General features: G+C 42.7%; 1 protein-coding gene across 2 annotated transcripts in view; it reads left to right on the top strand.

Annotated features, from left to right (window-relative positions):
* Positions 1–22,041, top strand: part of CHGB (chromogranin B) — a 300,313-nt gene that overhangs the window by 218,597 nt on the left and 59,675 nt on the right. For both annotated transcript variants that reach the window (XM_069234159.1, XM_069234160.1), the window contains one exon: positions 8,642–10,425. In XM_069234159.1, the coding sequence (XP_069090260.1) occupies positions 8,642–10,425 (1,784 nt within the window). The remainder of the gene's footprint in view (positions 1–8,641; positions 10,426–22,041) is intronic.

Genomic DNA, 22,041 nt, shown 5'->3' with positions numbered 1-22,041 from the left:
GGCACCTAGGGAAACCTACCAAACCTGTGCATTTCTGAAAACTAGAGACCTAGGGGATTCCAAGGAGGGGTGACTTGCGGGGCTCGGACCAGGTTCTGTTACCCAGAATCCTTTGCAAACCTCAAAAAGAGGCTAAAAAAACAAGTTTTCCTCACATTTCGGTGACAGAAAGTTCTGGAATCTGAGAGGAGCCACAAACTTCCTTCCACCCAGCGTTCCCCCAAGTCTCCCGATAAAAATGATACCTCACTTGTGTGGGTAGGCCTAGCGCCCGCGACAGGAAACGCCCCAAAGCGCAACGTGGACACATACAAATTTTTGGAAGAAAACAGAGGTGTTTTTTGCAAAGTGCCTACCTGTAGATTTTGTCCTCTAGCTCAGCCGGCACCTAGGGAAACCTTCCAAACCTGTGCATTTCTGAAAACTAGAGACCTAGGGGATTCCAAGGAGGGGTGACTTGCGGGGCTCGGACCAGGTTCTGTTACCCAGAATCCTTTGCAAACCTCAAAAAGAGGCTAAAAAAACAAGTTTTTCTCACATTTCGGTGACAGAAAGTTCTGGAATCTGAGAGGAGCCACAAACTTCCTTCCACTCAGCGTTCCCCCAAGTCTCCCGATAAAAATGATACCTCACTTGTGTGGGTAGGCCTAGCGCCCGCGACAGGAAACGCCCCAAAGCGCAACGTGGACACATACAAATTTTTGGAAGAAAACAGAGGAGTTTTTTGCGAAGTGCCTACCTGTAGATTTTGGCCTCTAGCTCAGCCGGCACCTAGGGAAACCTACCAAACCTGTGCATTTCTGAAAACTAGAGATCTAGGGGATTCCAAGGAGGGGTGACTTGCGGGGCTCGGACCAGGTTCTGTTACCCAGAATCCTTTGCAAACCTCAAAAAGTGGCTAAAAAAACAAGTTTTCCTCACATTTCGGTGACAGAAAGTTCTGGAATCTGAGAGGAGACACAAATTTCCTTCCACCCAGCGTTCCCCCAAGTCTCCCGATAAAAATGATACCTCACTTGTGCGGGTAGGCCTAGCGCCTGCGACAGGAAACGCCCCAAAGCGCAACGTGGACACACACAAATTTGTGGAAGAAAACAGAGGTGTTTTTTGCGAAGTGCCTACCTGTAGATTTTGGCCTCTAGCTCAGCCGGCACCTAGGGAAACCTACCAAACCTGTGCATTTCTGAAAACTAGAGACCTAGGGGATTCCAAGGAGGGGTGACTTGCGGGGCTCGGACCAGGTTCTGTTACCCAGAATCCTTTGCAAACCTCAAAAAGTGGCTAAAAAAACAAGTTTTCCTCACATTTCGGTGACAGAAAGTTCTGGAATCTGAGAGGAGCCACAAATTTCCTTCCACCCAGCGTTCCCCCAAGTCTCCCGATAAAAATGATACCTCACTTGTGTGGGTAGGCCTAGCGCCCGCGACAGGAATGGATCACACAAGGGTCAATGGTAGTCATTGCTTGAGGTCTACTGTTAACCCTGGAGTGATTCATTCCTGAAGCATGCACTAGGCGCAGGCACACAAGCGGGGTTGTGTTTTTATCAGGACAAGTGGGGAAACACTGGGTGGTAGGAATTTTGAGGATCCCTGCAGATCCCTGGACTTCTGCTCATTGAAATGCAAGGAAATGTGTTTTTTAAGCACATAATGTAATTTCAAGGGGATTCTGGGTGAAGGAAAACTGGTGAGAGCCATGCAAGTCCTGCACCCTTGGACTCCCCTGGTACTAGTTTGTTACAGTTAACCCACCACTCACACTGGTTGGTTTTAGCACCACCAGAAATTATGGTTTCAAAGCATGATTACTTATCAAAGTATCTGAATATTGAAACCAAGCCTTCTGAAGGTGGGCCATAAAGCCGCGTCCAGGCACCAACCTCTTTATGGTCCATTCACACGCCATTCACGCACAACAAACAACCCTTTCATATCGCCAGCCACGGGCCCAATCCAATCAATCACTCCACTCACATTAACTTACCGCTGCCAGACAAGGGCCCATCACATTCACACGCCACAGAACGGAATAAGTTTGACTACATTTTACCACCTGTCAAGTAACTGCCTCCTTCTTCCTTAACATTAAAAAAAATGCATGCGTAACAAACCTTTACTAATGACTCCTGTGACAGCCACCTGAGGCTCAGGAAGACATGTTTTTGATGCGCCTTTAACGCACTCTCTGCGCTAAATCCAACTCCTTCCAGTTTGTGGATGCAAGTTGGGGGTGTCCGAGTATGCCGTACAAAGCGATTCCTCGAACTGAGTGTGCATATCTACCTTTGAAACTAAGGGAGACATGCCGGGGATTTCTCATGCTGTTACCTAAAGAGAAGGTCATAGGCTACCTGCCTCCTTCTTCCTTAACATTACCAAATGCATGCGTAACAAACCTTTACTAATGACTCCTGTGACAGCCACCGGAGGCTCAGGAAGACATGTTTTTCATGCGCCTTTAACGCACTCTCTGTGCTAAATCCAACTCCTTCCAGTTTGTGGATGCAAGTTGGGGGTGTCCGAGTATGCCGTACAAAGCGATTCCTCGAACTGAGTGAGCATATCTACCTTTGAAACTAAGGGAGACATGCTGGGGATTTCTCATGATGTTCCCTAAAGAGAAGGTCATAGGCTATGGAAAAGGGTAGTGTTTGGTACATAGGGGAGTCCATGAGAACGTAGCATATGTCCCAGCCAACATTATGTGCAGTGATGTGACTATAATGCACTTATACAGCAAACTGAACATCTACTAAGTTCTGATGGAGGATGAACATGAAAAGCAGGTCAAACACTGACCTATACAAGTCATTCTCCTTCAGTGCTGGGATGGCACCAATGGGTTTGAATCCATAGGTGTAGATGATGTACATCTGTACTACCTTTACTATCTGCCTTCTACCTGTGCAATAACCCTGTGAAGGCACTCCTACCATAAGCTTTCCTTACCCATCCATGTCTCTGTTCTCATCAGAGTCCTGGCTAATCCTGTATAATAGCCAAGTGAACCTATACTAGTTTGTGGAAGCAAGTTGGGGGCTTCCAAGTATGCCCTACAAAGTGATTCCTCGAACTGAGAGAGCATATCTACTGTTGAAAGTAAGGTAGACATGCAGGTGAAGAAAGGGTACTCCATGGCAATGTGGCATATGTTCTGTCCACTAGTATATGCAGTAGGGAGAAGAAAATGCATGTTAATTGAACAGAACACCGACCACGCCAAAAGGAAGTCCATGATGAAGTAAAATTCTGTGGCTCCTTGCCTAACGAAGCAGTGGCCCATGGACGTTCGGTATCCATGCACTGCCACTGAAAGGATTACCCAACAGCAGCTCAACCTCAGTCGATTTCCCAGAACTTTGCTTTAGTATGATACAACGTAAAGCAAGTAGGGATACAGAGGCCTGGTTGTGATGGACACTGGGGACAGTAATACCGACTCTCCTGCCGCTTTCCATGCTTTGAGCACACTTTACAGCGACGACATGGACGATCCTTTTTGGGTGTTTTAGGTATGCGATCAGCAAAGTGTCGCTCCTGCAGCCTTGCCACATCCTCCAGAACATATGAGGTGGAGGCTGCTGCTTCTTCTGTAACAGCAGTGAGGCTTTCAATTACAGACAACTGGAAGTCAAGGAAAGTCATGAGTCTTCCTGTTGTTGTCTGACGGTAAACAACATACGCATTATATGTTGCCATCTGAATCAGGTGGGTAAACAGTTTCTTGTACCAAGTGCGAGTTTTACGACACGCATTGTATGGTTGAAGAACCTGGTCGTTCTTGTCCACTCCACCCATGTACTTATTGTAATCGAGTATACAGATGGGCTTGTGGACTTCGGCCATCTGACCCCAAACCGTGATGGGAGAAGTGCTCTCATCATGAATTGTAGTGAGCACGTATACATCACGTCTATCTAGGAACTTGACTGCAAGCAGTTCGTTAGAACGCAATGCAGCACTCTGTGATTTCTGGAGCTTCTTGCAAACAAGCTCCCGCGGGAATCCTTTGCGGTTACAACGAACTGTACCGCAGGCCACAGTGCCAGCTTTGTAGAGCTCACTGAACAGCTCTACTCCTGTATAGAAATTGTCCACATAAAGGTTATAACCTTTGTGAAGAAGTGGCTGGACAAGTTCCCATACAATCTTACCTGTGACCCCTAACACAGGAGGGCAACCTACAGGGTTTAGGGTAGAATCCTTCCCTGTATACACTCTCAGGCTGTACACATAGCCAGTAGAGCTCTCACACAGCATGTACAGCTTTATGCCATAGCGAGCTCTTTTGCTCGCAATGTACTGTCTGAAAAGCAGCCGTCCTTTGTACAGGATCAAGGACTCATCGACTGCTATATTCTTTCCAGGAGTATATATCTCTGGAAACCTGGCAGACAAATGTTCCACGACAGGCCGAATTTTGAACAACCTGTCATGATCTGGATGGTCCCGGGGCAATGCAGCAGAATTGTCATTGAAATGCAGCATGCGCTGCAGTAGCAAAAAACGATCTCTGCTCATGTATGGTGCGAAGATGGGAGTTACCCAAACCGTGCAAGTCGTCCAGTAGGACTGCAAGGTGGGTTTCTGTACTAACCCCATTTTGAGCGTAAGGCCCAAAAATATCTTCAACTCCGCCAGCGAAGTGGGAGTCCACTGGCGTGCCCTAGAACGGGGCCCTAGAGTGCCTCCGCGCTCCCTCAGAAATTGGTCTGCATGCAAATTTGTTTGCTGCACAACTTTCTGAAGAAAGTCAACATCCAAAAACAGATAGATGTAGTCGACTGGCAAAAAGTTAGCTGTATCGACTTTACATCCAGCGTCACCAGTAAAAGGTGGAATTTGGGGCTGAACCAAACAGGGGGGCTGCCAAGAGAGCACTCTCTCTGTGCTTGCGGTAGCAAGCACGTGCTCTCTGGGTTCGGCTAACCCAATGTGGTCCCGCTGCCCTGAATGTGCTTGCGAAGGGACAGCACGGATGTCGTCATTGTCTCCTTCAGACTCACTGGAAGAGGTGTCGTCAGATGGGACTCCGCCGACTGAAAAATCACTCCCAAAATCTGCCCCATTGTCCTCTCCCTCAGATGCTGTCTCAGTGTCTGCTGTCTCATTCTCTGAGCCTACATCAGAACTGTCCTCCATAACCCGAGCTAGGGCTTGATCAGCAGTCATCCAACGAGACGCCATCTCTGCAACTGGCTAAACTGTCCCTCTAAATTACTAGCCTACGTAGAAGGCAGATAGTCACAAAATTGCGTGTGCGTATGTTTGTTGTGTACAACAGGAAATGTCGTCACCTTACCTTCGCTTCTTCTCCAATTCTGCAGATTTTCTGAAAACACTGAAAAAAAAAAAAAAAGAATATATTACTTCACCTTACCACACACCCTGTGCAACAGTCATTTTTGGTGCTCTGCCTCCCATTACCTCCTCTTCTAATTCCCTCAGTACTACCCAGCAAAAGTGCCACTCATATCTCCATAGTCCCCCTGGCATTACATTTGTTTTAAAGCGCAGGTAACGCTTGCCTTTACTAATCCACTCAGCTACTTTATGGCAACTGCCACTACAGAAAAGACATGCATGCATATATATATATATATATATATATATATATATATATATATATATATTGTGTGAACAAGATTCTCACCCCACTACACGAGGTTCAAATTGACATCTTTTATTGCAGGCAACAGCCACGTACGCGTTTCGACTCTCAAGGATTCTTGATCACAGTAAATGAGTCCCTCTTTTCTTTCATTGTTTATACTTGCGATAAAACATGTCAATTTGAACCTCGTGGAGTGCGGTGAGATTCTTGTTCACAAAATATTTTCGAGGTTGCTCTCCTCCATCACTGAGCATCGGCAGTGGAGTGCACTGCGCAACAGTCTTTTTAACCAATTTGTGTTGCATATATATATATATATATATATATGTTTAGAAACAAAGTGGTTGAAGGGTTGCTGGGCGGCACACTCCACTGCCGGTGCCCAGTGACAGAGAAGACCAATCTAGAAATTATCTAATGCCGAAAAATGTCACCGCACTCCACGAAGTACAAATAAAAGTGTATTTTATTGCAGTCAATATCCACCAACGTGTTTCAACTCACCAAGGAGTCTTGATCACGGTCCTTGTGGAGTGCGGTGAAATTGTTCACCATTATAAAACAACACACACAAGAATAACAAGCATTTACAATGTAATGGGTCTCGCATCTGCTCGAGTTAGAGCTATTAGCGTTATAAACTCCTAACCCAACTTTTCTTGCCACATAAATTGATAATTGAAAGTTAAACTCTTTCACATAAGAGAGCCAATTCACAGCGCCACGGCCACCATGAGCATCATGTGAAGAGTTACACAAAAGGAAAAGAAGTTCGCTCGCAGTTAAACATAACTGCAAAAGTGCACTTAGCCTTGTACCAGGGGCGATGGCCAAGGCGGTAACAAAACCTCCCCAAGGAGGGACAAAGGTAAATCATTTTCCAATGTCATCAAAGGATTTTTGAAGGGCAAGCCCACGAACGAGTGGTAGTGATGGGCGTGAGGTGGGCGTTGTTAGAAGCCCAGATACACACCAACAAGTCAGAAAAGCAGCACATGGATGGTGCAATGCTAGTCCTGAAAAAAAAATATATATACAGGTTGAAGAAGGCGGTCACGCCGAAACGCGTTCCTGCTCGGTTATAATAAACCTTTCTAACCTTCGTGGAGTGCTGGAGCCTTAATGTTTATTTAAGGAAGTGTATTTTATGTGTATACATATATACACATATATATGAGAGAGAGAGAGAGAGAGAGAAAGAAAACACGACACTCATGTCACAAACCTTTTTTTTATACATGTGTGCTTGCCCTTGCCAAAGCACACATGTATAAAAAAAAATTGGCCCCATTGATGGTCACCCTAAGGGCTGACCAACAATTTTTTTTTTCTTTTTTACCCTGGGGGGGCGATTGGCCCCCCCAGGCAAAACTACATGTTTTTTTTTCCCCCCCTGGGGTCGGCCCGTGTTCCAAGGGCCGACCCCGCCATTTTTTTTTTGTTTCGTTTTTTTTTTTTATTGTGGGGGGCGCGATCGCCCCCCAAAACTGTGTAAATTATTAATTATTGCCCCCGGGGGGGGGGGCGGCCCGTTTACGAGGGGGCCGACCCCCCCAAAGAAGGTGCCTAGGGGCGTTTCCTGGCCGTGGATCGCAGCCGCGCTGTGATCCACGGCCAGGAAACGGTGCCAGGGAGGCATCTATGGAAAGGGGAGAGCCTCCCCTTTCCATCGATGCCTCCCTGGCATCTGGGGAGGCCGTTTTGGCCTTTTTTCCCCCACCGGAGAAAGAGAGAACGCTTACCTGCTTCTCTCCTTCTCCGTGGGGAAAAACTGCACATGGACGCTGCAATGCTTGTCCTGAAAAAAAATATATATATATATATATATGTCTATATATATATATATCTATATATATTTATATATATATATGTGTATACATATATACACATATATATGAGAGAGAGAGAAAGAAAACAAGACACTGAAGTCACAAATCTTTTTTTTTTTCATACATGTGTGCTTGCCCTTGGAAAAGCACACATGTATAAAAAAAAAATGGCCCCATTGATGGTCACCCTAAGTGCTGACCACCAACTTTTTTTTTTTTCTTTCTTTTTTTAACCTGGGGGGGCGATCGGCCCCCCCAGGCAAAACTTCACGTTTGTTTTTGCCCCCTGGGGTCGGCCCGTGTTCCAAGGGCCGACCCCGCCATTTTTTTTTTTTTCCCCGTTTTTTTTTTTTTATTGTGGGGGGCGCGATCGCCCCCCAAAACTGTGTAATATATTATATATTGCCCCCGGGGGGGGGCGGCCCGTTTACGAGGGGGCCGACCCCCCCAAAGAAGATCCCTGGTGCCTAGGGGCGTTTCCTGGCCGTGGATCGCAGCCACGCTGCGATCCACGGCCAGGAAACGGTGCCAGGGAGGCATCGATGGAAAGGGGAGAGCCTCCCCTTTCCATCGATGCCTCCCTGGCATCTGGGGAGGCCGTTTTGGCCTTTTTTTCCCCACCGGAAAAGGAGAGAACGCTTACCTGCTTCTCTCCTTCTCCGGTGGGGAAAAACTGTGACGTCAGCGCGCCTCGCGGCGCGCTGATGTCATAAGGGGGCGGGAGGGGGGTGGGATGGAGACGCGGAAGCTCTTCCGCGTCTCCTACCGTAAAAAAATAAAAATAAAAAATCCTCCGGTGCATCGCACCGGAGGATTTTTAACCCCCTCCCTGGTGTCGGCCACTGGTCGTGACCCGCACCAGGGAGGGTGTGTGGGCGTCGGCCAGTGGCCGACGCCCGCACCAAAGGGGTTAAATACAGTGCATTCTTGCATTGTGAAAATGATAGAGCTCGGCGCAGTGTCGCGCTCTGTCATTTTCCCATAAATTTGGGCCCTGCTATTGTCTTTGACCATTGCACAGATTCCCTTCCGATGTTCCCTTTCGTTGGAAATGTGTCAATAATATGGATATTTCTGTTCTTTGTATTTGATAGGTTGATAGGTTTTTTGTTGTATTTACATTAACATTGCACTGTTTATGCACACTTTCCATGGAATTTGAAAATTAAGATTAAAATTGTGGCATTCTATTTTAGGTGGACATCAAGAGAAAGTTGAAAAGAAAAGTGATGGGGGAGATGTGCAGTACGAAGAGAGGCATCTGACAGCCCCAAGTGATGCTGAGGTACAGCAGCACATGAACGAGGAACAGCATCATCAAAATGAAGAGGCTGCAAAGAGTTATTTGGAAGACAATGAAGAGAAAAGACATGAGGAGGAGGAAGAGCGGCAGGGAGAAGGGGACAAACGGCACAGCTTGGATAAAGATTTTTCCAATGAAGAAGATAATCATAATACAGGCAATTATCAACCATCCAAGAAAAGGAGTGAGGGGACGAATGAAAATGGCAACGATAAAGTACACTACAACAGTGAAGAAAAGAAACACCTTGAAGAAGTCTCAGAAAAAATACAGCCTGAACATTCTGATAAGAGACCCCATTCTGCAGGAAGAAGTATGGAAGCATTTTCTAATGAAGAGGGGGATGATAAAAGATCTGCCCCGTACAACAAACATTCTGATGAATGGATGCAGAGCAGTGAAAAGAGAAGTCGTGGAAGTGAGGAAGAAAGCAGTGAAGTTCACTCTCAGCAGATAAAAAGACACGACTCACGCCTGTCAAAAGAGTATGAGGAGTCCGATGAAAGCAAAGACATGGAAAAGCGATACTACAAGCAAAGACCTTACCACAGGAACCCAAGACATCATAAATCTACAGAGGACAAAAGGATCAGCCATTTAGAGAAACGATACAGAGGGGAGGAGTCTGAAGAATCAGATGATGAGGACGCGCATTACAACAATAAAAAAGGATACAGTGCTCAAAACTATGATGAATGGACTTACGGAAACAATCATCACCCTCGCAATCAGGAGAAAAGAAATTCCTATGAAAGTCAAAGTTCTGAAGAAGTAGACAAAAAAAGACACCAAAGCATTGGTAGTGAAGAAGAGTGGGAGAAGAGAAGCGAAGAGAGAGATGAAGAGAAGGGGTACAGCATTGGAGAGAATGAAGAAAAGAGGCATCACTATGAAAAAAAGAGACAACCTTATTGGGATCTACAGCCTGAATATGAAGAGAAAGGACAACACATCAGAGAGAACCAGAAAAAGACGTATAATTACTATGCTAAATCCAGTCCTGAAATGAAAAAGCGTTACCAAGAAAGCACAGAAGATGATGAGTCTGACAGGCAATACAGTAAGGAGAATAAAGAAGAAAAGAAGCACTATTTTGTTGAAGAAAACATGGCTGAAGAAAAAAGATATTACCCAGTCAAGGAGGCTGAAGAGCAAGGCATAGAAAAAAGGTACCACAGTGAAGAGAAGAAAAGCAATGTTGAAGAAAGTGAAGAGGAAATGAAAAGCCAAGACAGGGTAAGATTTAAACCCTACTACAATGAAGACATAGACAAAAGAGCCGTACGTCAGTTTAACCCATACAATAAATACCTATGGTGGAACAACAGACGCTTTGAAAAAAGGAGAAACTTGGGAAGCCAAATTACAGACAGTGAAGATGCAAATAAGCACAAGATGTTCTTGCCAGAATATAATGATTACGATCTGTGGGAAAAAAGGCAACTTATGCAGGACATGAATCCTGACTACACTGAGAAAACAAACCCTTCTATAATTCACAAATTCGACAATAAAAGACAGTATAATAAAATGGAAGAGCTCGCTCAGCTTTTGAATTACAAGAAAAAATCGGTTGAATTACCCGATTTATACAACTCCGAGGAAGGATTTAAGAAACGACATATGATGCAGACAAAAAAGCGAAATTTGATTCAGAGACCGCTAACAGAGGAAGAGGTAAATTTGTAGTTTTTCTTCCTTCAGATCATGTCGTTTCACTTGGTTAGAAAAATTGAGAATAAACAATATGCATTTTCGTTCATAATCTGTATAAGCCTCTCACTCAGGGTTTTAACATTTCACCTGAAAAGGAATGCTATGAGGTTCCAGATATTTACTTCTGGATATAGATAGCCAGGAACAGCAAAGCTAATGTTTGGAAAATACAAAACAGGAATATGAAATACTTAAAATAATGGGCCATAAATTAATGTTTATCACTAACCTGGGTTATGGGAGGATTTCTCTCCGCAATACCCTGAGATAAATAAAACAAGCCGGTACCAGTTGGCGTTCTCTCTGTATAAAAGGATAGAACATTTTACATAAAAAAAAAAACAGCGTTCCTTCGTGGTTTTACGTTTGAATATTAATTGTGTTAAACAGTGTTCGGATATAAAATCTTTATTATAAGTTATTTTTTATAAATACGTAATTATTCTGTATTTCAACACAAAACTAACGTTAAATAATTGTGCTGTACGGCAAAGTGAAACAGACAAAGGGGTAATTGTTTTCATCATAGTTATATAAAATATAATGCCATAAACATTGAAAAAACAAGGCAGCGAAGTTGAAAAATGCAGCTTGCTATAAAATTACCATCAGAACTAATATAGACAATAAATACACAACACATTGAAACGAGGTGTCTGTTGCAGAGTATCTGATGGGACAGTCATTTGAGACACAACGGAGGGCCCTACTTAGAGTTTGCCAAATGTGGGTGAACTGTCAAAAGTCAGTAGTTTGTCTGACCTCTGATATTATAATCCATCTGCTTTACTTATAGTTTGCAACCAGGCGGATGAACCACCGCCATCCACCCAGCACCTGCACCGCTCACCACCACCTTCAGGTGACTGTTTTGTAGTTGAAAAATGACAGATCGTCTGTCGAAAAAATAATTCATCCTCAGTATTTAGAGTCTGTCATCCGCTGGTAGATTCATGGAGGAAAATACTCCACACCTGCTGTGGAGGGAAAAAGTACAAATAGGCAATCTCTGTCTACAGTCACTCCACACAGACAACGTGTCCCTGAGAGCCCTTGAAATATATGAGGGCGAGGTTCTGAACCAACATTGCTGCAGCTTTACAAATAAAAGGTAAATTCACAACCGCATTAGTACTATGATTTAAAAAAGAATATTGACATATATTAACTCTGTAAGGTGCCCAAATAACGTATGTGGGACAAGGCAAACCATGCACCAAACCTTTATGAATGTTAACATATCACACGTATACCCACATTGGCAATCAAAGGTGCAAAAGTAAGAAATTTAGATTTTTCTACACAGAGAAACATGAACACACACACAAAATATCAATTTTTCCCAAAAACATTGTTACCTAGGAAACTCTTAAATAACTCTTAACTGTCACACCATACAGCATAAACTGTTTGGTGGGATCTCCATCTCTGCCTCTCCTATATTTTCAACACCGAGATCTCTGTCACAGTGGCAGAGAAACTGCACACGTAGAGGGAGTCCTTATGGATTTGTGGGGCACAATGCAAAATACGATTCGGGCAACATGTGTGGAACAATTTTGAATGTATTATTCCTTTTCAGCTTTTTCAAGCCTCGTGATGCTAAACAATATTTTAATATCTTCAACTTTAAAATACAAATAATTGTTATTAATTGTGCACAGAGTTATTAACAGAAAATACTAGCTATCAAATAGACCAAGATGATGGTTTTTTAAAATGAGTGCTTGAAACTGATGCTGAATAGCAAAAAAATGTATAGGCTTACACCTAAGTGTCGTGTAGGAGTGTATATACACATTTGTGAATAGGTCTCCATGTCTGGATATCCACGACATAAAAAACCTGACTAGGACGTTCCTTACAATTAAATATGTAAAATATAAACCGCATTCCTCCAGACAACAAAACCTTTAAAAAAATGATATCTCAGTTATAACAGAAAATATATTTATCTGGTTTGTTTTCTTAATAAATATGAAATATAAGCTTTTTTATTTGCGTTTGGGGGACATTATTAATTTTCACCGCCAGTGGGTGGGTGTTACTGTGACCTAGTGGTGCTGTGGCAGACGGAACTCTGGATTAAGTGTGATTGCTGGCAGCACCAGGAGAGGCTTCTCCAAGCTGTTACCCAGCAGTTATTTTCCTTGACTTTAAATAGGGTATGGAAATCACTGGGTTGACAGGTGGGAGAAACCTTGTGTTAACGATGTTCCTCCCTTTCCGCCAAACAGCCTCCTATCAGTTCATTATGAATCGTAATTAATTTCTATCAGTGGATGTTAGCTATTGATATTGTCCAGACCTAAGGACAACAAATGCTAGTACAGTACGAAACATATGTCTGCTGAATCCAGTAGAACAACTCAATTGTCAAGACTAATAGGTGATCTTGACAATTGTGTTGTTCTGCTGAAGTCAGCTCGTGTTTTAAAACCATGTACTGAACATTAACAATAAATATAGACCCTCACTTTTGTTTTTAAATCATCCATGCATACATCAAATTTATACAATATCTAACTATGTGATGGTTGAGACTTTCCCTTGTGCTGCTGCATTCTGGCATAGATCTGCTCCAGCAAGTTGGCATATGCCACCTCCAATAGGCAATGTATTGTGAATATTATTGATTACCACACCTTTTTCTTCCGTTAGTCAGGCCTCCCCAGCTGATGTAATGCTCTCAGTCTGATCTACCTGTGGAGGTCCTGCCAGCATTTCCTAACGTGAGAGCTGCGGTGCTGGCAGACCACTGGTTGTGCCTATTGCCCACCAAATCATTTTCTTGGTGTGAGCCAGGTGTGAGCATGATTTATACTGTGGATCATAAAAACAGGAAAAACATATTACTTAAGTGTACATTGAATGAAGAACTTATAATGCTTAGTAATTACATTGATGTAAAAAAATTATACATTTTAAATAATAGAAAATCAAACAAAAATTTATACTGCCACTTGTTTCTATATCAAACAAGGTTATGGGGCTAGACTGTGGTCCAGCTTGTTGTAATTATATTTCTAACTTGTGTTTTTTTTAAAATACAAATAAAAACATTTTTCAGAAAATGAAAGGAAATGTTTGATGGCTCGTCTGCTGTATTAGAAGTGTCATTTTGTTTTTTAAAGAGCACCCTTTCAAAATAATTTGTGTTTCATTCACACTTTCTAGATTGTGGTGATTTTCAGTTTATTCACCAGCAAACTAAAACATCCACTGGAGCCCTGACAGCATGCACGGCATCAGTGACATTAACTCAGAAGGTTTACCATTTTAAGGTTTCATATTTTTAATTTAAATTTCACATACTTTGTACTACCTAGGCAAATATGATGCTTCAAAACATAAAAATACCTTATATTTAATTATTTTTATTTACAATTTAATCAAGCAAGTTATTAAAATATCAATTTAATTTAATGGGCAGGCATATTTAACTTGTATGCACAGCAGGGGACCCATCAGGGCATACAAACTTCTGAAGGCATATTGATGTTTGACAAGCAGGAGGAGTTACTGAATAGACATGTAAATGTGGACCGCCTGTTGACCATTAAAGAGAACCGATGGATTTGGCTTGCAGATATAGTTAAAAAGGGTTTGAATCAACAGGTGGAATGGCAGATACTAGCAACATCGTAGATAGACTATCTTGAACTGAACAGTTATTGTGATGTATTCCACATAGAGAGTTATGGTTCTTAACCGCCTTTCATGGTTCTGTGCCTGCAATTGCAGACACTGAATCGATATCTAGCAGCTCTATTAGAGAGCGTCTGGTCCCTTTTAGGGTTTCCTATTGTGTCCTTTTCTTTCTTATGGTTGGTATGAGGGCAGTGAGTCCCTTTATCTGTACTTTCATTTCTGACATTTATTTGTATTGGTTGTTGTGGTTGATTGCTAATAATGCCCTGACACTAATTGGTTGGGTCTTTTCTATCTGTTCTGTGGATAAGCTAGACTCTGGGGCTACCTACAGCAGGGTTGTGAAAGTAGATTTAGTGTTGGAGAGTATTTAGATGGTCCATTATTAATTTTAAATATGGCCGCCACAGTTACTGCATTGTTCATGTGACATGTGATTACCTGAATGCTCTGTATTAGGGAGACAGACAGCGTGTGGATCTTACCAACATGGACTGAGCTGATGGCCCTGATGGATGTTTTATTTATTAACTTACTGAGGTCAACAACAGTATACTTACCGTAATTACAACAGTTTCCAAACTCAGGGTATTAGTTAGGCATTTTTATCCATTAAAGATGGCTGCCATAGTCACTGGAATGGTCACATGACCTTTCACTTCCTTATTTAAACTCACCAGGAAGGCCAGCAATGTTTGATTCTGACTCGCATGTGTTGAGCGGATGATAGGTAAGATTCAACACAACTGAGTCCTGATGTTGGCTGACGGACCTCTGACTGCCACTACAGGCTGAAACGTCAACATTACCTTCTCATTTGGCAAGCTGAATTCAAAATCCATGATGTTGCTTGAACTGGGACGGAAAACCAGGCAATTATTGTGCAGAACTGTGTCATGAGGAGGATCCCTTCCTGGATCTGCAGTTGAGATTCAATCTTATGATCTACCGGTGTTATATACAGTGTTGTTGTTTATGAAATGGACATTCGTTGGAATTGTTGTACATGTTTTCGAACTTCCTGAATCCTATTGAGTAATATATTGGATTTTAACAGTACGGAGTTGTCTTATTCATTAATTGAAGACTGTATAATGTGTACGCATACTATATCTAAATAATTCCTCTAGGAGCATTTTTAAGTGAGACTTTTAGAAAGTGAGCCTTTCTCTGCACTTAAATCCTTCTGTGTCTCACAATCCACGTCTGGCTAGGTTACTTGACAGCTCCTTTGTGCATTTCATTCAGACAACCGCAAACACAGGATGCTTAGCCTCACCTACACACATCTGCATACTGAATGGGTCTTCGTGGGCTGGGAGGGTGGAGGGTCTGAAACTTACATGTCAAAGGACAGTGGCCTGCCCTCATGCAATGGACTGCCAAACCCCCTACCGGGACTCTGGAAGACAGGATGGAACTGAAAGGGGACCTTGTGCACTTCTAAGCCACTCTCTGATGTCTCCCCCACTTCAAAGGCACATTTGGGTATTTAAACATGGCCTCTGACCCTACCAACTCAGACACTTATGGACAAGATACCACTGGCGAAGAAACTCTGAACCAGAACCTGCAACCTGCCAAGAGGAACTGCCTAGCTGCCCAAACGACTCACCTGAATGCTTTTCTGCAAAGGACTGCTGCCCTGCTGTTGCCCTGCTGCCTTGTTGCCCTCTGGCTCTGCTGCAAAGTGCTCTCCAAGGGCTTGGATAGAGCTTGCCTCCTGTTCCTTGAAGTCTCAGGACCGAAAAGACTTCCTCCTGCAAAGAACTCCTTGTGCGGCGAAAATACAATGTACAGCCTGCAACGCGGTAAGAAAATCACCACACGCGAACCGGAATGATGCAGCCCGGCTCCCTGAGAGGAGATCGACGCAGCGCCAGCGTTGCGAGCGGAACTTCAACGCACGGCCACTAGATCGAAGCATAGGAATGACGCAGCCCGACTTCCTACGAGAAGAATCGACACAGTGCCTGCCGTGCAACAGAATTTTCCATGCATCGTCCACCGGATCTACGCATCTCCTATGACTTCGTCCTGCATGCCCAGGATTTCCCTGCATTGTCCCCCGGGCATCCAAAAATCCCGCAACCTGAAGAGAATCCAAGTCAGCACGCCAGAAATAAATGCAAAGACTTCCCTGCGTGGAACATTATTGACGCATCGTCTATGTGCACCCGGAGAAACCGACGCACACCTGCCTGTTTTCCACGCATCTCCTCCTCTGCGGTCCCTTGCAGAGAATTTGAATGCAAACCAGGTACTTTGTGTGTGCAAGAGACTCTTGTTGCTTTTTAAAGACTAAAGACTCTTTTTATCATTCTCTAAGGTGATATTTTAACGTGTACTTATTAAATTTCGATCATTTTGACCTGCATTTAACTAGATACGTACTATATATTTTTCTAAACACTTTGTGGTGTATTTTTGTGGTGTTAAACTGTGTTATTGCATAAGTCATTGCACAAATACTTTATACATTGCCTTCTAAGTTAATCCTGACTGCTCAGTGCCAATCTACCAGAGGGTGGGCACAGGATACTTTGGATTGTGTGTGACTTACCCTCAATAGAGTGAGAGTCCTAGCTTGGACAGGGGGTAACCTGACTGGCAAAGACCCCATTTCTAACAGTTATGTATATTGTCATTGTTACAATACACATTACTCTTTCATGTTTATAAACATTGCTACATTATTTATAACATTTCTATAAAAGTTTAAATAACTCAATTATTGCTACGTGCATAGACTTTATTAATAGTACTGGGTATATACCTACTTTAAAAAAACACTTTTGGATAATTTTGACGGTACAGGCCCTTGAATGCATATTTTGGTCAGGATTCTCAAATATAATGTGGATGATGATGCCTACACCATATTATTTGTTTAATACTTTATTATGCACTGGTAGTCCTGTGAACAGTACATCCACAATAGTTATAATAGGGTAACCTTTTAAACAGTTTCATTATTAAAATTTTAAAAATATTACAGAACTGAAGACATTGTGATGCTTTGGTTGTATGCATCTTCAAGGTGGATGTGGAAATTCCAATCATTAATATAGTAGGCTTGTGTAGCAGGTTGTTCAGTGGTGTGTTTTAAAAAAATATATATTTATAATTTCATACAATCATTTATTTTGAAGTTCTCATATCATGGGCATTGATTTGCACTGCAGAGTGTCTGACAATAAGCAACGTGTGCCCTAATTGTGCTTTATGTTGATTGGGGAATCATAATAAGTGTGACCCAGGCTAGAACAAGATGGACATGTTTTTGACGGGATTGTGATAAGTATGCTGTGGTTACATGTGATGTATTAATTGATGTAATATTGTTACAAATGTGAAATATATTTGTTTTTGGTAAACATGTGTTTGTGCACTTGTTAACATCTGCTATTGTATAATTCCTTAGTTATTGTTGAGTGGCAGATGGTTTCTCTTCTGTGTGATGTAATGTGACCTGCTCCATACACTTAACTTCCTATATTGTTTCCGGGCCTGATTTTGAGTTCTAAGTGAATGCATTATGGGTGTTGTAATGTTATTTTGCTTTACATTGAAGTAGTTACATTAACATAAAAAGAGCTTTATAGGTAAACAGTTCAAGAATAGGGCCACTAGAGGTTTGGCAACAGACATGAGGGCCCCCAGATCACAGCATGCATTCAGTCAATTACCCTTGTGGAAAACACTCCTCCATAATTACAAATCTATCCCTGACTGGTAGAGATATATGTGGTTTAAGATGAGGTACTGCCACAGCATGACTTCAGAGGATGCTGCATTATCAATGAGCAGTCACTATGTTCAATGTGGCCACTTATAACCTTTTTTTTAACAAAAGCTAAATACAAAAACAGTTCTCTATACATTTGTAACGCCATTTAAAAGCCCCAACACACTTGGAGTGTTCTCCCAGCCCATGAAGATAATTTTTAAATTGTCATGTTTGGGTCTTAAAGACTACACCTGGCAGTAAAAAACATGAAAAAATACTTTGAAACATATGCATTCAGTATGTAGAATAGTCAAAGGCACAAGCTGGACCAGGTCATGGGTTAAAGTTTGCAACTGTAGAAACAAAGGAGGCTTCATCAGCAGAAACATGCCAGTTTGTCAAAGTCTTAATTGTGCCTGGGGCTCAATATTTACCGGGTACTATGCCTTGCTTGAGACAGAGTATCTTGTTTGAAAAAACTCTAAAGAAAGGACTGTGGGCAAAATGTACACAGGTAATAGTTCATTATCAAATAGTGAATGTTTGCGATTCAGTATTTGGTAACCACAAATACAATATACAAATGTGTCTTTGACACATTTTGTGATTCCCACTGCATCACAGCTCGACCTACCTCATGAATATTAATGAGGTTTTTCTCATTTTGAGACCCATTGGGGACCGCTAAAGTCACAGGGATTATGCCAGCTGGAGTCAGCAGACCACCACGTCTGTGATTGCATTGCAATAAATTAATATTTTTTTTCAATGCAGCCTTTTTAACTTAAAGGAAAATGGTGCATTAAAAAAAAAAAAAAAGTTTTCTTTTCATTTTTCAAGAGTTGGCGTTGGTCCATGGGACAATTGCCTACTCTTAAAATATGATTTACCAACGTTCACAAAGGGGAGGAGATCCTCATGATTTTCTCATGAAAATCAGAACTAAAGCAAGGACAACTTTTTTATAGATTCTCAAATATCGTCTTCACCCATGCTGTATAAAACATACTTCCAACGGCAGCAGCAGCCTGTCAATAGATTCCCCAGTGTTCATTTGTAATTTTAAAACAGAGTTCTAATGAAAAAACTGGAGCCTTATATTCATATTCTATTTTCATAATAAATGTGACCCATCCCTGAATGCATTTACTAATTTACATATTTGCAGCTGTGACCATTCACGCTGCACCACCAAACTGTTGCCATCTGCAAACCATATGCAGAATCTTCATGCAAACATGTTCTATTTTAATGTAATCCTAGAATAAAATATAAAAAAATGTATGGCCTGATTACGAATAAAGTGGTCCTGGGACTGCCATTTCTGTGGTGGCAGTCCAACCGCCAGATTACAATGATGGCGGCTGGACTGCCAAGACCACCACAACCACCAGGATCTCTGATCCTGATGCAGGGGTAAGGAAAGCTGTAGTCACTCGCAGCAGTGCTGATGTTGGCACCTCTCTGTTCATCATGACCTGCCTTTCTGCTGAGCTTTTCATGGCGTGGATTCCATACTGAAAAGCTCAGTAGAAATACAGGGAAGGGGCCCAAGGGTGATTTTGCCCACTCAGCAGTGTGGCTGGGGTCACATGTTGTGCGCCCCTATGCCTGTACTTTCAGTGCACACAGTGCCATGCAGATCATTCTGCATGGCAATAGGGCACCCGAATTGTATCTGGAGCTGCCTTCAGTGGCATGTGCTTCAGGCTCATTTTCTGAGCCGAAGCATGCTGCCGCAGTGACACTGCTGTAGACAGTATCACTAGCCCGGCAGTAGTGTTGTAATACAGTGTTGGGGAGGCCACTGGCTTGGCGGCATTCTTCCAACTGCCGTATTGGCAGTCCGGAGGTTGGACCGCCGAGGCCGTAATCACAGCCTAAGACAGTTGGGGTTGCACCTACTAAATCGATCATGCATACTTTTTATGACGTTAAAAAAATTTCAGTAAAGGTTCCTTTGTCTTTATTAATTCCACAGGTAATTAGTTCACAATTATCTGTATTAAAACTTGTTTCATTTTAATTCATTCACATTTTACATAGCCACAATCAAACAAATAGTTTAATTCCAAATTTTGCAGCTATTGTTACTGGACTAAAAACTCTAAAATTGGAAGCATTTCGTATTGAATTTCATATAGATCGAAATAAATAGCATAGAGGGAATAATGTGGCTTAAGTCCAGCTATTTTTGAGGGGCATGTGGGTTTTAGTCATTTATTTCATAATATATTTTAAAGAATTAAAATGGTTATGGGATATTCCCTGCCCAAATCTGGCATCCCCTTTTCACATCTGTTTCCTGAGACTTTCCTTCCTCGCCGTTGCATCTCCCTATATGAATGTGTACTGACTTCAACATATTTCGGTGAAAAATACAGGAAAACAATAAAGGCACATTTAAAATTATATATTGATTTACAGTATAAAAATGTCTCTCTTTATGCCTTTCAAAGGACTACATTGAAATGTAATTAATGAAACATATTTTAAACACATAACATTGTAAATCAGAAAACCATTTTAAAACATAATTGAAATCGATCTTGTTCTGTATTATTTTCAAAGAAGTGGACCATTTTAAGTATGCAGTACAAACACATGAAAAGGAATGCTCTCTGACTATTTTAGTCAATCAACCTGTAACAGCAGAGATGAGAACTATTTTCATGTACACATTTAGGCCCTCATTTTTTTAAAGACCGCCGAGGTACCACCGTGCTGAAGACCGCCAGTGCAGGCGGTTTTCCGCGCAGCATATTATGACTGCTGGCAGCCCTCCATCCTTTTTTGGATGGAGAGCCGTAGCAGCCATGCTGGCGGTCGGCGGGGAAGTGAAGACTGCTCCACCTCCACCGCCCTGTCATCAGAACATCGCCCACCGAATCACATCCCATGATTCGGTGTGGCGGTGTTCTGCTGACGGGGAGCTGGCGGCGGAGCAGCCCCCATGGATATGGATCCCTTCCCCTCCCGGAGGATCAACGGACAAGGTAAGTTGATCGTCCGTTAGGGGAGCGGGGTGGGGGGATGTTGTGTGTTGTGTGCGTGCAAGGGGGTGTGCGTGTGAGTATGTAGAGAAGGTGTGTGAGTGCGTGTATGCATGCGGGGGTGTTGTGTGTATGGGAAATGTGTGCAGGTCGGTCTGTGTGCATGTCTGTATGTGTGCGGATATGTTTTGTTGTAGTGCATGCGTGCGTGTAGGGGTGTGTGTATGTGCATGTTGCGGGTGGGGGTGGGGATGGAGGTCCTGCCACCTTTGGGGGGTTGTAGGGGGGTGGGTGGGTGGGGTGAGGACTCAGGGTGGAGGAGGGGGGTGGTGGAGACCCCTACAAGTGCCAGGGAAGGAACTGATAGTGCCTACCGCCATGGATTTCGTGGCGGTTCCAAACCACCCAAAATCCATGGCGGTATGCAGGGTCCTGATACTGCCGGTGGTCTGGTGACGGCCACTGGGCTGGAGACTGAAGTCTCCAGCCCAGCGGTCATCACCACCCTGGCAGTCGGAGTGGAGAAGTGGCAAATGACCATGGCGGTAACCGCCATGGTCATAATTCCATTTTTTTCTCGCCGCCCTGTTGGTGGTTTTTGCCGCCACTTCTCCCCTGTCCGCCAGGGTCGTAATGAGGGCCTTAGTCTTCAACACAAGAAAGCTGTTGACTCCTGCAGCATGTCTCCAAGTGCAGGCCCATTCTGTGAGGTTAGGGGAACAATCTATTTATTTAGGAGAACGCCATGGTCTTCATAGCTATTAAGAGAAAAAGGTGTAATGATTGTGGATTGATACTGTAATGACACTTGTCTTAGATATTATCTATACATCTCTTGGGTAGATATTGATTGGCTATTAGCCAATCAAAACACAGCATTCTGGTACTTCACAGCTGTCTGTTTTACAATAACTGACAGATCACGTTCTGGGCACTCAGTCAATTTAAGAAATACTGTTGAGACTTCTGCGTATTTTTACATTGCTTGCGAGGTTTGTAGAACCTTGATAATTATACCTTTTTCTGGCATTGCAATTATTTTCTGAGATGATGGGTGTATTTAATGCCAAATCTCTTATTTGCTTAATATTCTTTATTTCATTCTCTTTATTGTGTATAAATACACTTTGTGAGTCTTATTGGGACAATAATTTGCACAGTATGTCTTAATGGATAAGTGATTTGTGGTTTACTGTAATCCAT

Source organism: Pleurodeles waltl, chromosome 5 (assembly GCF_031143425.1).
Source record: "Pleurodeles waltl isolate 20211129_DDA chromosome 5, aPleWal1.hap1.20221129, whole genome shotgun sequence".
NCBI lineage: Eukaryota > Metazoa > Chordata > Amphibia > Caudata > Salamandridae > Pleurodeles > Pleurodeles waltl.
This window is presented reverse-complemented; position numbering and strand designations above follow the sequence as displayed.